This window comes from Typopeltis vanoorti, chromosome 5 (assembly GCF_054136105.1).
Source record: "Typopeltis vanoorti isolate ZY-2024b chromosome 5, IOZ_Tvanoo_1.0, whole genome shotgun sequence".
In the NCBI taxonomy this organism is placed as follows: domain Eukaryota; kingdom Metazoa; phylum Arthropoda; class Arachnida; order Uropygi; family Thelyphonidae; genus Typopeltis; species Typopeltis vanoorti.
The window spans coordinates 134,453,432-134,469,664 of record NC_143553.1 but is presented as its reverse complement, the minus strand read 5'-3'; the positions used below and the strand labels follow the sequence as shown (position 1 = coordinate 134,469,664).

The 16,233-nt window shown below is 36.7% G+C and overlaps 1 protein-coding gene across 1 annotated transcript in view; it reads right to left on the bottom strand.

The window, feature by feature from the left end:
• Positions 1 to 16,233, bottom strand: part of LOC150106834 (uncharacterized protein CG3556-like) — a 126,214-nt gene that overhangs the window by 55,541 nt on the left and 54,440 nt on the right. Inside the window, exons 4-5 of the mRNA XM_090392745.1 lie at positions 13,056 to 13,213; positions 2,179 to 2,374 (exon numbers count right to left, since the gene is read on the bottom strand). Coding sequence (XP_090248871.1) covers positions 2,179 to 2,374; positions 13,056 to 13,213 — 354 coding nt within the window. The remainder of the gene's footprint in view (positions 1 to 2,178; positions 2,375 to 13,055; positions 13,214 to 16,233) is intronic.

Genomic DNA, 16,233 nt, shown 5'->3' with positions numbered 1-16,233 from the left:
GACATGTGACAAGTGTATCTAGAAAAGGAAGTGTGTTCTCAATCTCAATTGTGAATTGTATGCATTTGTGTTGTTTGTTTAGGTGGCTGAGGAAACTGCCTAATGTCTAACAGCCATGGGACCAGATAGCGAAAAAAACTGTCAGTGTATCTAAGCTGGACTTTGGGTTTTAAAGAGCAGCACGTTGCTTAAAAGCTTTCATAAAAAAGTTAGCAATTGGGGGGGGGGGGCCTAACGATGAGCTCATGGCTGTGCCTTCTTTTTGTGGTGAGTAGAAAGTGTTTTGCCACACAAAATATCCAGAATGTAGTACATGTGCAAAGAATGCTGTGATATCAGGAGGGAATTTGTTCTGTAAAAGAAGAATTATGTCATTGATTGGGACATTTGTGAAGAGGGTAGAGATGTCAAAACTGACTAATAAATCACTTTTTTCCAGTGTGATGTCTTTAGTTTTGTTTACAAAGTGATGTGTGTTTTTAATATAGGAGGGGGAATGACCTAATAACTTCTTGAGTGTTGACACTAGTTTCTTGGCTAGATGATAATTGGGGCTGTCTGTACCTTCAACAATCAGTTGGAGTGGTATGTCCTGCTTGTGAATCTTGGGTAAACCGTAAATAAATTCTTGGGGAATGAGCATAGTATGGAAGTAGTTTTTTTTAACTGTATCCTTGGGCCAAGAAGTGACTGATTTAAGTAAGTTTTCTGTTTTCTTTTTTTTATCTGATTAATTGGATTTTATCATACTTTTATCTTTTATCTATAGTTAACAAGTTGATAGGTGCTGTTGTCTGAGACTAATTGATTCTAAAGGAAAGGTTTCCACATTAGGAATCACATATGTGCTGAGACTCTAGCTTCTTTCTTAATTCAATTTTGTCTTAGTCATCCAATCTCTGGACCTGCTTTTTTATAATGCTCTTGAGTCTTCATCACTCTTCTCATGATATTAGAGCCACAAGATTTCCTTTCTTTTTAAGCAGCTTCTTCTTTAAAGTGTTAATTAAAGGAGTTTCAGGTGTGGGAGATTCTGGAACAAATCTCTCCCACCCAGTCAAAGTGACTTATAACACACCAGAGAGCAGGTCAGTGTTCATAATCGCTGTGAATAACATGTCTGAAGGTACCACCATGTCACATGTACAAGCCAGATCTCACTTCAACTCATCCTTCAAACTCATTCCACATATTAACAAACTGCACTCCTTCTTCCTTGCACATTTCTGCTAGCATATCATTCACAATCTTCACTCTATCCCTCAATTCATCAATATTTGGGCAACACACTAACTACCTTTCCTATCATACTTTTATCCTTCTCAATAACCTCTTGATATCCAATCTTAAGTGTTCTTTGTTCCCAGTCAAATCTTTTGTCCCTATTACCACTACTAACTCTTTTTGCTCACTTACTCCTCATATCCAATGCCTCAATCACTCTATTCATTTTACCTCCAGGAAAACAAACCTTGTGTACCTTCTCATTTACTACACCTCTAATAACCAAGTCCCCCATACAATACCACTCTCAGGTATTTCGTTACCTCTTTCATAACAATATCATTTATTTTCATCATTTTCACTCTTCCATAGATATCTCAAAATTTCACTCCACATCCATTTCATCTCTTGCCTCATCTTAACTAACTTAGCTTTGAAATCTTGCATCACATTTTTGCTTCATTCACTCTCTCAATTTTATCGGCAGCCATACACGCTTGTCCGCAATCAATGCTACTCACCACCTTACCTTTAATTGTTTCCCGCTACATTCATATCGCTTTTGTCATTCTTACCATCGACTGCTAAGTTCATCAGATCACTCGTTCACTTTTCAAAACTTTTTTTACTATTATTTCGCTGCTCTTTTACACTATCCCTCTTTGCTATCAGATGAGCACTCATCCTCCTTGTGGCATTCTCGCTACTAACACTTTCAGTTGTCAATACATTACCACTCATCAATTCCTCATTCAGATCACACACACACACACATCCTCCTTCCATTCACCTTAAATATCCATAGTTTATCTACATAATAATGAATACGTATAGCGCACCTCACATTTCATGAAACAACCAAAATCAAAATTAAATTCCTGCAAAGACAAAGCCCCACCATCTTTCATTCGCTAGTTACAATTAGATGCAATGAAAATAATGGTTTTCACTTACTGGTTTTTCCTTCATATTTGCAGTTGCAGTTCATATACCTCACATCAAAAAAACTCTGACCTGATAATAATGGAAGGATGAGATATGTAATACTGAAGTCACCAAATGATCCATCTTCCATTTGCTGAGACATTAAATAATTAAGAGTTTTCTGGGATTTCCAGCCATCCCCTTTATCCTTCGATGCCAGAAGTGCCTATCAATAGGATATAAATCACTTTAAAAATTCTTGAAAATGTAAAACCGTTATCATCGTTATTAGTATATTAAGCAAAAGTGTAAGGAATAGATTTTTTTTTTATATATAGATTTCAGCATTAGAACATTTCAAAAAGAATATGGTGAATGCATGGACAGTAAGTGAATTTAAGGCATAGCAACAGGAAAGAGAGCAGACTTTCCTCAATAAACTGTATAACTTCATGAAGATCTTAAAGAGATAGTATAAAAATTTTTTTGCATTTTTCTCTTAAGGATATTATATACTGTATATATATATATATATATATATATATATATATATTAGCAATTAGGTGTCACATGTTCATTCTAAAATAGAGATATTCCAATACTTATTTTAACATGATATATGTAATATTAATGTCATCATAGAACATTAATATTAAGAATTTAAAATTTACATTATAAAAATTTACTCTGTATGTATAAAAAACTACTCGCACAACTTTCAGAGATGGGCTCTTGTCATTGTTCCTTCTTTGTTCTACTCTTTGATAAATCTTCCTCGAGTCCATCTGGTAAATACCCTATCAGATTAAATGTTTTGATCATACTGTTGACCTCTTTGGTCAAGTAGATAATGTACTTTTTTTCCAACCAAGAGTATGTAGATGTGGATCCCATGTTGGCATGGATATTTGTGGTCTTCAAGTGGCAGATGATGTTTGTTGCCTGATGTGAGGTCACGACTTTGCTTATTGGAGATATAAAATAGCTTGAAGAAATTACAATATTTGGTCACTTAGAACTGCACTCTACCCATGTAACTAAATTACAGTACTTCTGCAATGTTTTGAAAATGGGATTCACATCATACTTAAAAATAAAATAATCACCTCTACATGTGGAGCAAGATCAAGGAGGCAGAAGGTTACAAGTGGGATCACACAGGGCTCAGTACTGGGACCTGTATTGTTTAACCTTTATATCAATGACATTGTCAATGGATTGCAGGGAGATATTCAGTTGTTTGCAGATGATGTGAAGTTAGGAAGGGTTATTAGTAATAGTGCAGATATGACAGTCCCGCAAGAGGATTTGAATAAACTGGACAGATGGGCAAATGAATGGGGTTATCAGTTTAATGAAGCAAACTGTAAAGTTTGGGATACATCGATGGGAGGCTGCATACTCGATTGGAGGAGCTGTACTGGAGGAAGTAGGGGAGACAAGAGATCTGTGGGGGGTGATGATTGATAGAAAATTGAAATTCAGAGAACATATTGCAAAGGTGGTGAAGGTAACCCAGAGGATCGCTGCAATACTGAGAAGGACTCTGACCTGCAGAGATAAAAGAGTTGTCATTCCATTGTATAAAGCCCTTATCACACCACACTTGAACTATTGTTCTCAAATTTGGTCCTCAGGATTTGAACGGGATAAATTAACTGTGGAAAGGAAACACAGGCAGATAACAAACATGGTTTCAGGACTACAATGTTAGTTATGAGGATCAGATGAGGGAATATGAACTGCAGAGTTTGGTGGATAGAAGGAGAGATTATATGATTGAGAGTTTTAAGCTGTTGAGAGGTTGTTATAGGGTTGACACTGGGGAGTTTTTTTCACTTGGTGGAACAGGGGGAAGGAGCGAGGACAAGGAACCATCCCTAGAAGTTATGAAAGGAAGCAGTGAGCAAGAGGATGAGGAGTGGTTTCTTTGCATGGAAGGTGGTTGAATCATGGAATGCATTGCCTGATAGAGTGGTGAGAACACAAATGGTCAATGAGTTCAAGGAGGTATGATAAACTTTGTGTTTTCTAGGAAGGACCTCCCACGATGAGTCTTTTGACTCTATGGAGGCCTGAATCATAATAATAATAATAATAATAACCTATCAAAATCTGCAGATTGCATCCTTAACATCCCTTATACTATTTTTGTTATCTCCCTCTGTAACCTTTCTCTTACATTTCTTCATCCCTGTCAAATCTGAGTGACCAGTAGTCTAGATTAGATCTAATGAGAGCCTTATCTTGTTGAAAGTTTTTTCACTTGGTTACACTATAAATTAAAGATGCTAAGAAATTATATTCTTGGTTTCATCCTTTATCCAAGTGTAAGCAAATAAAATTTGTATGTGAAGTGACTTCACAACTGGACTACTTGTGTATAGAGGCTGATGATTTCATATTAATTGCCTTAGTATCCCATAATGCAACATACATATGCTTATGGAGTGTATAATGCTATGCATTATGGGAAAGGTCATTACCCAGACCAGTTTTGATCTCCATTGAGAGTGGAGGTCAAAATAAAGTAGCCAAAAGGTGTCAAACTTTTTTACTAAAATACTCTGGATCAGAGATAGATGTTGAAAGTTTTTTCACTTGATTATACTAAAAATTAAAGATGCCAAGAAATTATATCACTTCTGGGTCTGGCTCCCACTGATGAGATTTCAATAAAGGTCGACACCAGTCTGGATAGTGGCCCTTCATATTATGCATAGCATTATACATGTCCATAAGGATAAGTGTGTTGCATTATGGGATACTAAGGCAATTGATGTGAAGTCATCAGCCTCTATACACAAGTAGCCCAGTCGTGAAGTCACTTCACTTGCAAACTTTGTTTACTTATACTTTGATAAAGGATGGAACCAAGAATATAATTTCTTGGCATCTTTAATTTAGAGAGCCTTATCTGGTTTTTTCACAGGTAGCATTCATGTGAAAAATAAATAAATAAGTAAATAAAAATAAATAATAATCCTTCCATCTTTTATGTTCCAAAATCTACAGATTGTATGCCCTTAATTTATCATACGGTACAAAGTGCCTTAGACGATAGAAATATAAGATCTGATAATGTTGGAGTCTTGACAAGTAACAGACTGATTTGGAGGAAAATTGTAGATAGGAAGTTAGTAATGATTTAATTTTTTCATGTAGTACTGTCATATCCTGTACACCCCTTGAGGGTACATGGCAGGAATTTGATGATGATGATGATGATGATAATTTATCATAAATTTCAATATTCTACATTCCTGATACCATTTTTGTTACCTGCTTTCAAATTTCTATCTGTCCTCTGTAGAGTTTCTTCATTCCTCTAAATCTGAATCACCAGATCTGAGCAAAGAAGGTCAGATGTGATCTGGATCTGATCAGGGATCCAGCATACCCTTATGCTAGTAATAATCTTTCACAGCATGGAAGCAATCCTCTGGTTTATCTTCACTACTTTTGCAATGTACCCTGAATGTCAAATTTCTATTTGCTATTACATCAAGATTCCTTATATTCTCCAATATAGTTTTCTACCAAAATATATTCAGCCTTCCCCCTGTATATCCCAAAGTTCAAATTTTAAAGTTAGCTTCATTAAACTGAGATCCTCAGACATTCACCTACCTTTCTTGTTATTAAAATCCTCCTTAAGAGTCACGATATCTGTACGATTATTATTAATCCTCAAAAGCTTCACATCATCTGCAAATAACAGAATATCTTCATATAATCAAATATCAATATCACTGACATATCATTCACAGTACTAAGGTCTGTTGAACCTCACTTATACCCATTCTTCACCTAACTCTTTGATATCTGTCAGACAGCCAATTCCCAACCCAATCTACTGCTGTGCTACCTAAATCCATTTATTGCAACTTTTTATTTGGAAACCTATCAAATGCCTTTGCAAAATAAATTTTAAAAAAATTCCAGTATATAACCGAGTACTCTGGATACCAGTAAAGCTGTTGGACTGGATGGTATTTCACCACAGGTTTTGAGAGAATGTGCTAAGAACTGACAGCTCCATTGACCTGGCTTTTCAATAAAAGTCCGGCTGTGGGAAAGGTACCCATGGAATGGAAGGAAGGTAAGATAGTGCCACTGTATAAGGGGCAGCAGACTGGAAGTGTCTAATTATAGGCCTGTTTGTGTGTCATCAGTAGTTGTTAAGGTCTTGGAGAAATTAGTGAGGGACTATATACAGCATTGGGCAGATGAGGGTAATGTTATCTGTAAGAATCAACATGGATTTGTTAAGGGGTGCTCTTGCTTTAGTAATATGATTGATTGCCTTTTATAATAAAGTTATAAGAGCAGTTGATGAGGGAAAGGCATATACTGCCATTTTTTTTGGATTTTTCAAAGGCATTTGACAGGTGCCACATGATAAACTGATATTTAAGTTGCAGCACATGGGTTTAAATGTCGGGTTAGTCAAATGGATTCAGAATTGGCTGATTGATAGGTAACAGAGAGTTGTGTATGGTGGGGCAATACCAAGAAAGCAGAAGGTTAGAAGTGGGGTTCCACAGGGCTCAGTACTGGGACTTGTATTGTTCAACCTTTATATCAATAATATTGTCAATGGATTGCAAGGGGACATTCAGTTGTTTGCAGATGATGTGAAGCTGGGAAGGGTTAGCAGTAATAGTGCAGATGTGGCAGCCCTGCAAGAGGATTTGAATAAACAGGACAGATGGGCAAACGAATGGGGGTATCGGTTCAATGCAGCAAAATGTTAAGTCTTGAGGTTTGGGATCAGTGGCGCACCCAGGGAGGGGGACAAGGGGCCCTGTCCCCCCTCCAAAAAAAAAGAAAAAGGGAAAAAAAAAACACTAGAAAATTTTCCAAAAATCTTTTCCTAATTAAAATTCTTTTTTTTTATTTATTTATGTCATGTGTTATATTTCTATACTACTTATGAATTAGCAGTCATATAAAGTGGGAATACCCTATAGCTCATGGGAATCCCAGCTGCTGCTGCTGTGAACGCAAGGCGAATGAAGTAGTGCTCTTGCGGACGGAGCACTACTTTGTTTTCCCGAGTCGGGCCAGAGGAGATCATGGGTATCATGTATTGGCAATCACTGCAGATGCTCAGTCATAGGTCATATGCAATGTAGTGTGCATTCTCAAATCGTCTACTCAACTCGGCACCCCCCCGAAGATTAAATCATGAGTGCTCCCCCCCCCCCCCCCCCCCGATTAAATCTTGAATGCTCAGCCCCCTCCAAGATTAAATCCTGAGTGTGCTACTGTTTGGGATCCATCGATGGGAGGATGCATTCTCGATTGGAGGAGCTGTACTGGAAGAGGTAGGGGAGACAAGATATCTGTTGGTGATGATTGATAGAAAACTGAAATTCAGGGAGCATATTGCAAAGGTGGTGAGGGTAACTCAGAGGATTGCTGCAATACTGAGAAGGACACTGACCTGCAGAGATAAGAGTGTTATCATTCCATTGTATAAGACCCTGATCAGTCCACACTTAGACTATTGTTCTCAGATTTGGTTCCCAGGATTTGAAGAGAATAAATTGACTGTGGAAAGGATACAGAGGTGGATAACAAATGTGGTTTCAGGATTGTACAATATGAGTTATGAGGATTCACTGAGAGAATGTGGACTGCTTAGTTTGGTGAATAGAAGGAGAGGTGATATGATCGAGACTTTTAAACTGTTGAGAGGCAGTTACACGGTAGACATTGGACAGTTCTTTCACTCGGTGGAATGGCAGGAAGGGGCGATGACAAGGGACCATCCCTGGAAGTTATGAAAGGAAGCTGTGTGCAAGAGGGTGAAGAGTGGTTGCATGGAGGGTGGTTGAACCTTGGAATGCACTGCCTGAGAGAGTGGTTGGAGTGGGAACAGTCAATGAGTTCAAGGAGTGGTATGATAAACTTTGTGTTTCCTAAAAACAACCTCCGACAATGAGTCTTTTGACTGCATGGAGGCCTGGATAATAATAATAATAATAATAATAATAATAATAAATTACTGTAATGAACTACTCTCATTAGATTATAAAAGGTAACTAGATTATGGAAATAAGAACACAAATTCATGCTGATGTTCATCAGTAATATTACCATCACATGTCCAATTCTATATATGAGCTCTTATTAATTTTTCCAAAATCCTAACAACCACAGAAAAATTACAATCCAGTGTACACTTTGATGCCATTTTAAAACCACCCTTATGCAATTCATTGTTCAGCATTATGGAGACAAATTACATTCTTCGAGTACTTCAATTAAAATAACATAACATTCAATGTTTTGACCTTATATCAAGATCACCATAGGAATATATATAGTATGATATAGTAGAATATAGAATATAGTAGAACTATATCAGTGACTATCAGTATCAGTTAGGGTTTAGTTTCCTATAGTCCTGTTATTTTTAAGTCCTGTTTATGGTCTGAGGACCACTGGTTCAGTATCAGTTTCTATTCTTCCTGGTTTATATATCTAATATATATAAGTTATTTTTGCTTGAAAAATTGTTGGAGTTCTTTTCAAAATGTTATGTAGGTTGCAGATGCACTATCCAAATCTCTTGTACTTCCAAAAATTATTCCTGCAAAGATTGGGTTGATGGATTAGCATCTCGCAGGCTTTTTGGAATTTGCATATATGCCACAGATTTGATTTGAAAAGCACCCACTTTTTAAATAGTATATATACCAAGTATGATGCAAGGAGTGGCAATGGGTGCCTTTCAAATCATTCTATGACATGTTTGAAGCGCATGATCAGAAAGGCTGAATTTTTTGTGATAAAGGAATCTGATGTGTTGTTGAAGAAAGGTGGATCCTTAGAGGAGCAGAGTATATTTTTTAATTTTGTCATAGATGTGGCCTTCATGTTGTATTTTTGCAATATTTATTTTTCCAATATTCCCTGAATATAAGGGATGGCTATAGCTCACAAATATGCTCACCCATTCACCAGTGGTGAGCAGATTCTGCCAGTTGGTGAGTAGCTGTCAAGTGGACAAATTAGATTATTTTTTAGTTAATAAAAAATAACTTTCTAAACAAAATATTTTTTAAATTTAAGAAAACACAGAAGAATATGCATATCACGAGGGCCATGCTAGTAACAAAAATTAATGTAATAAATTATTCTCCACAAAATCATTGTTGTTTTAGCTGGTCTTCCTGTTAATATTATTTATTGACCTGTTCTTCTTGGAAGGATTGTCACACAAAGGAGTATGCCAAAGAATGATACAGCATTACTGTTCACTTTGTGGAACTCCTATCGACTTATTAGACATAACGAGCCTCCATAGCTCAGTCAGTATAGACAAAGCCCTATGGTTGGAAAGACCTGGGTTCGATTCCCATCTATGAAGTGAGGAAGCTTTATCTGGTCTCTTTCGACTAAAGGTGAGTTAGCTGATCTCATACAGTGTTTAAAACCTGAGTTTCCAGGGTTTTTCCACCTGGAAACTCAGGTTTTTCATCTCTCAGAACAGGCAAACTGGCCCCATGAATACTCACATGGATCTAAAATCATTAAAAAATATATATACTTAATCCCTTCATCAGGAGGGCTCAACCCCCTCCCCCCAATGGATGGGGAGAAAGGGGGAGGAGGAGGAATCCCACATGAATATTATTATTACTATTGGGCATAACATTAAAACATTGGTGTGGTTTGGGTGAGTACATTTTTTATATTTTTTTTATTTTTATTCTGTGGTGAGTAGGATTTTGCAAAATTTGTTGAGTCCTGGCCTTATTTGTAATAATTTTTTATTTTTGATTGTCTTTTTGTGAAGGAGTCTGTGAATTGTTTTTCTGTTGTAGCCATTTCTTATAAATGTTTTATTATTATTATTAAACAATAATAATAATAAAACATTTATTATTATTATTAAACAAGACCTCATGGAGTCAAAGACTCATCTAGGAGGTCCTTTTATCTCACACACATCTCATCATACCGGGTCTTAAACACATTCAAACTCCTTGCAGACACCACACTCTCAGGCAAGGCATTCCAATCATTCACAACTCTGCACGAAAAAAACCTGCCTCTCACTCCCCTACTCACACCCTCTTTATATAGTTTCCAGGGATGACCTCTGGTTCTCCCCTGATCTCCCACTATTCGCTGTAGAACTTCTCCACCATTGATCCTATAACAACCCCTTACCAACTTGTAGGTCTCTATCATATCTCCCCTCTTCCTTCTCTCCCCTAGACTCTGCAAATTACATCTTTTCAATCTTTCCTCATACTTGACATTCCAGAGGTCAGAAACTACCTTAGTCAGTCGCCTTTGGACCCTTTCCAACATCTCTTCATCCTTCTGAAAACCAGGTGACCAAATCTGGGCACAATAGTCCATGTGTGGCCTAATCAAAGCCTTATACAATGGAACAAGAATCTCCCTACTTCTACACGTCAGTGTCCTCCTCATCATTCCCAGAAGTCTTTGTGTTGTCGTCACAATTTTGGCGATGTGTCCCCTAAATTTTAGATCCTTATCCACTATCACTCCCAGATCTCTTATTTCATCTACTTCCAACAATATATTCTCACCAAGCATAAATTCTGCATCCCATCTTTGTTTTCCAAATTTTAAAACCTTACATTTTGCAACATTGAACTCACATCCCCATTTGCTTGCCCAATCACTCAATTTATTCAAGTCTTCTTGCAAGGCCACAACATCTTCACTACTCTTTATGGTTCGTCCCAACTTTGCATCATCTGCAAACAACTGAATATCTCCATCCAAATCTTCGCCAATATCATTAATATACAAGTTAAATAGTAATGGCCCTAAAACAGATCCCTGAGGCACTCCACTAGTGACTTTCCTTTTCCTGGATATTGCACCCCCATACACAACTTGTTGATACCTATCAGATAGCCAGTCTCCAATCCAATGCACTAATCTAATATCCAACCCCATCTGCTCTAGTTTGACTGTCAACTTATCATGAGGTACTCTATCAAAAGCTTTTGCAAAATCCAAGTATATTACTGTGTATCCTTCTCCTCTGTCCAAGGAAGCAGTCACGTTATTGTAATAAGTAAGTAGATTACTAAAACACGACCTCCCTTTAGCAAATCCATGCTGTCCATCAAAGATTATACCATTGTTGTCAACCCAACTCTGGATCCTAGTTCTCACAAGCTTCTCCAACAACTTAACCACAACACCTGACACACAGATAGGCCTATAGTTTGATGCTTGAGTTCGATCACCTCCTTTATGAAGTGGCACAATCTTGCCCTCCTTCCACTCTTTAGGGACTTGACCAAGTGCAAGACTCGTATTAAAAAAATATGTCAAGGCAGGTGTCAACTCTCTGGCACATTCCTTCAGAATACGCGGTGATATATTATCAAGTCCCACAGCCTTATTTACATCTAGTTTACTCAACTCCCCAAACACCTCTTGCTCACTTACAGTCAGTCTCTCCTCCCCATCATCAACTGCTCTCAATCTCTCCATGAAGTCACATTCACAAGATTGAAAGATCTTTATGAACTGCTCATTAAGTATCTCCACCACACATTCTGCAACAGCTGTCTTTATACCATTTCCTCCAATTAATGTCATCCTTCCATAATCATTCTTTCTTTTGCTGGCTACATATCGAAAGTTTTGCTAATTATCTGAAATTCATTTTTCAGATAATTAGCATAAATTTCAGATAATTAGCAAGTTAGAGCTCTATTTTTGAGGAGGATGCTAATGATATGTAGTTTTTGTGATGGATGGTAGTATGAGTCTTTGTGCATGTATGTGTATGTATTGACTCGAGTAGGTTTACAGTAAACAGCGTAGAACAGACAACCGAGTGATGACATGACAAATGTATTCAGAAAAAGAAGTGTTTATTATTGTTTTCAATTTCACCTCCAAATTGAATGCATCTATGTTGTTCATTCAAATGGCTTAGGAAACTGTTTAAAGTTTGGCAGTCATGGGATCAAATAGCAAATATATCATCAATGTATCTTTAGCTAAAACTATAAGTTTTAGAGTTACTGATCTAGAGGAGCTCATTGCTTAGAATATCCCATGTAAAAGTTAGCTGCGGGGGTGGGGAAAGAAGAATGGAGAGATAGTCATACCTATACATTTTTTTTTTAAGTTGAAGCAGTTTTGCCATATGAAATAACCAATTAAGAGAAGAACTGTGTACATGAAAAGGGCAGTTATGTCAAAAAACTGACTAATACATTTTTGTTGTCAAATATGAGGTCTTTAATTTTGTTTATTATGAAGTGTGTGTGTTTTTTATATAGAGGGGGGGGGGAGGAATGACCTGCCAATTCCTTGAATGCTGACACTGTCATATTCTGAACTTCAATTCCTTATGGACTCAGTTGCAAGACTTTCATTAAACATCTAGGACTAGGTCAATGGCATTGTCAGTATCTTAGCACATTCCCTTATAATGTGTGGTCAAATCTCATTCAGTCCCACAATTATGTTGAACATCCAAATTAAGTATCCTAAATATGTCAATTGCATTCATTCACATCCAATCCTCCAACTCTCTCTGTCCCTATAGAAATGAAACTTACTCCAACCTACAAGACTAAAGTCTATATGAGTCTATTATAGATCCGTATAGGTATATATGAGAAAGATTAATTTACTAGCTGAATAAATAAGACATCATTCATGGAGTAAAAGATGAGAGAAGGAGATAATAACAGGTCTAATCTGGAACGAGCTCTAGAGCACATCACAATTATTTAAGGAAAACTTATATTTTGTAACATATATTTTCATTATTTAAAACTATAGTGAAAGTAGTAAAAATTATGACTGAATTAGAGATATATATATATATACAAATTGTTGTTACAAAATGATACATTTATATAAAATTGTATATTTTTACTCACATGCAGAATTAAAGTTGTTATATAAATATCACCAAAACTGCCATCTTCTTGCTGTAATTTTTTAAAATTTTTCAATGGTTGATATAAGAATTTCACAAGGTATTTTTGATGATGACGAGCTGCACAGGATAATGCTATAACTGCCATAGCTTCTGTTTCTATATATATAATAATAATCAACAACATTATACAATTTTTATACATATTTTGAAAAGATAAGAAACACATAATGTTGCTATTTATTAATTTTCTGATATCAAGTTGAGAACATAGTCATTTTTAATATACATGTTGAAAAGTGGGAAACAATTAATGCAGTTTTAAACAAACAGCATGCAGATAAAAATAGAAAAACAAAATCTTAGCCCACCCATGGTTCAAATGTACTATAGGTTTACAAAAACCTTTCATGGGTGGGAGCCACATAAAAAAAAAAAAAAACATAAGATACTTTCCATTATGCAGAGGTTAAACATATTTTGCTTGTTACCATAGTTTCTAAATTATTTCAGAGCTTCAAGCATTGTTCATGCCTTTTTAAGATGTTGTTGGTTGTTGACTTCAGAATCAACACACACACACACACACACACTCACATGCACATGGTATATAAAAGAATGTTTATTGGATAGAAGGTATAGGTGAATCTTGGAAGTTTATTTTGCACTTGGTTAGACTATAATAAATTTAGTTTAATCCTTTATCCAAGTGTAAGCAAACAAAGTTTGCGCCTGAAAATATCTTCAGGAATGAGGTAAGGTGGTGCAACACCATGCAACTCCGATCAAAGGTGGACTAAGCTCTCATCACTCCTTGTCTCAGTATCTCCCATAATGCAAAGCACATCTCCTTGCAGACATGTATACTGCTATGCATTAAAGAAGGGGGCCACTACCCAGACCGGTTTCGACCTTTATTGAGGTTTCGTCAGTGGGAGGCAGACCCAAACGTGGAGATACTAAGGCAGAAGCAATAGGAGAGGTCATATTTACCTATACAAGTTGCCAACAGTATAGGTAAATATCATATTTACCTGTCCTTGTGGACATGTAAATATCCACAAGGAGATATCATATAAATAAATATTCTTTTATATACCATATGTATACATGTCCGCAAGGAGATGTGCTTTGCATTATGGGAGATACTGAGACAAGGAGTGATGAGAGCTTGGTCCACCTTTTGCTCGGAGTTGCATCAACTTACCTCAGTCCTGAAGATATTTTCAGGTGCAAACTTTCTTTGCTTACACTTGGATAAAGGATTAAACTAAATTTAGTATAGGTGAATCTATTTAGTGGTTCACTTTGACAGTGTATTTAATATCAATTTAATACCATTTAAATTATGGTATTATCAGGAGAGGAAATGTATAAGGGAGGGAAGGAGGGGGGTGAAGATTGCAGGTAGTTGAGCCAAGGCAATAAAGAGTCATAAAGTTTGAGATTCTGGCTTATTTATTACATTAATGATGTAATAATTATGGAGAATTAATGATGCTCTTGACTGTTCAATGAAAATGTTTCAAAGTTGACTTTAATGGCAATCATAAATCAGCATAGGTGAGCAGCATGAAACATTTCAGCTGGAAAATGAAGTTTTGTTTTGAGGGATTTTCTACAGTGATACATTGTGAAAATTGCATTATGTGTACATCCAAAAATCAGAAAGAACTTTTTTGGACTATGAGTTAAATGAAAAGACTGAGGGTATTAGAGAGCATAAAAAAATGCAATAATAGACTGGGGTACTTGAATTAAGAGAATAATGTGGCTCAGAGTAAACAGAAAAAGGGCAAAAAATGTGGTAATAGCAATGAATAGTGGTGGAAGAACTTAAGCAAGAGTTGGTAGGATTGAAGAGTGAAATGAAGCATCTAGAAGATGAAATTGGAAATTTGAAGAAGTGATGCAAATAAAAAGTGCAAAGAAGGCAGCAAGGTGAAGAAGGTCAATGGATGACCGTGCAGCAGCAGCTAAGAGAGCACACAATTTCAAACATATAGCCAGCCTGGTTGGCCAAATGGACAGCATATCCGCTCTCCAGCCAAAAGGCTGCAGGTTCGAATCTCGCCATGGGCATGGATGTTTGTGATTGTCTGTGAAAATACCAGTGGTGGTTGGCGGTAGATAATGTTGGTGTAGTTGCGGTCAGTTGATGATTGAATGGTGGAGACGGAGTTGTAGAGCAGGTACCCCTCCCTCAATGAGTCCTTGGACTCCCTGGAGGTGTCAAATAATAATATTTTCCAGGTAGCACAGTGGGCATCAGAATTAATGGTTGTATTTTACACCTGGAAGGTGGGAAAAAGAATATTGAAAAGGATTTCAGGAAGTGGTTAATGTATTACTCAGATATGACAATAGTAAGTTAAGAAGACAAAAAGAGATATAATGAATCTTGTGATGGCTGAGATGTGTGAAGCAAAAGATGCCCAATTTGTGAATGCATGGAATGAATTTGAAGGGAAGTTAGAATGGCTAGAATTAGACAGGATGCATTTGAATGAGTCTGATATTGGATATTTGGAGCAAAGTGCTGTTAGGTGAGAGAGAGAGACCGAGGAGAATAACTTGGTAAAACTTGGTTAACGAGGAGGAGGAATGTAACTGATAGAAATTGAAGGGTATAGCATATTTCAACAGGATAGGGAAGGTAAACATGGTAGTGGAACGATACTCATGATAAGAGATGAATTGTGCACTCTCAGGATGGAGAATCTCAGTGGAAATAACACCAATGGCTTTGAGAGTATATGGTGTGAGATGGATGTTTATAGGATAAGATATTTAGTGAGATGTTTCTACAAACCAAGGAATATAGATGGTGACAAGCAGGAAATGTTTAGGCAAATTAGTTTGGCAAGTGAGCAATCATTATAGAGGACTTCAACTATAGTGATATAAACTGGGCAGAGGAGACAACATGATGTAATAAGGGAACTGAATTTTTGGATTTCTTGAGGGACAACTGTCTTAGGAAGCATGTGGTAAAGGGAACAAAAGGATTGAGAGTTCTGGATTTGGTCATAATATCAGAGGATCTCATTGTGACTGAGATGACATACTTGTCTGCCATTGATGAGAGTCACCATGTAGTCCTGAAAAGAATTTATATAGAATTATAAAGAAGGCAATTATCACAGACTTAGAAACCAACTTACAGCAGTACAACAGAT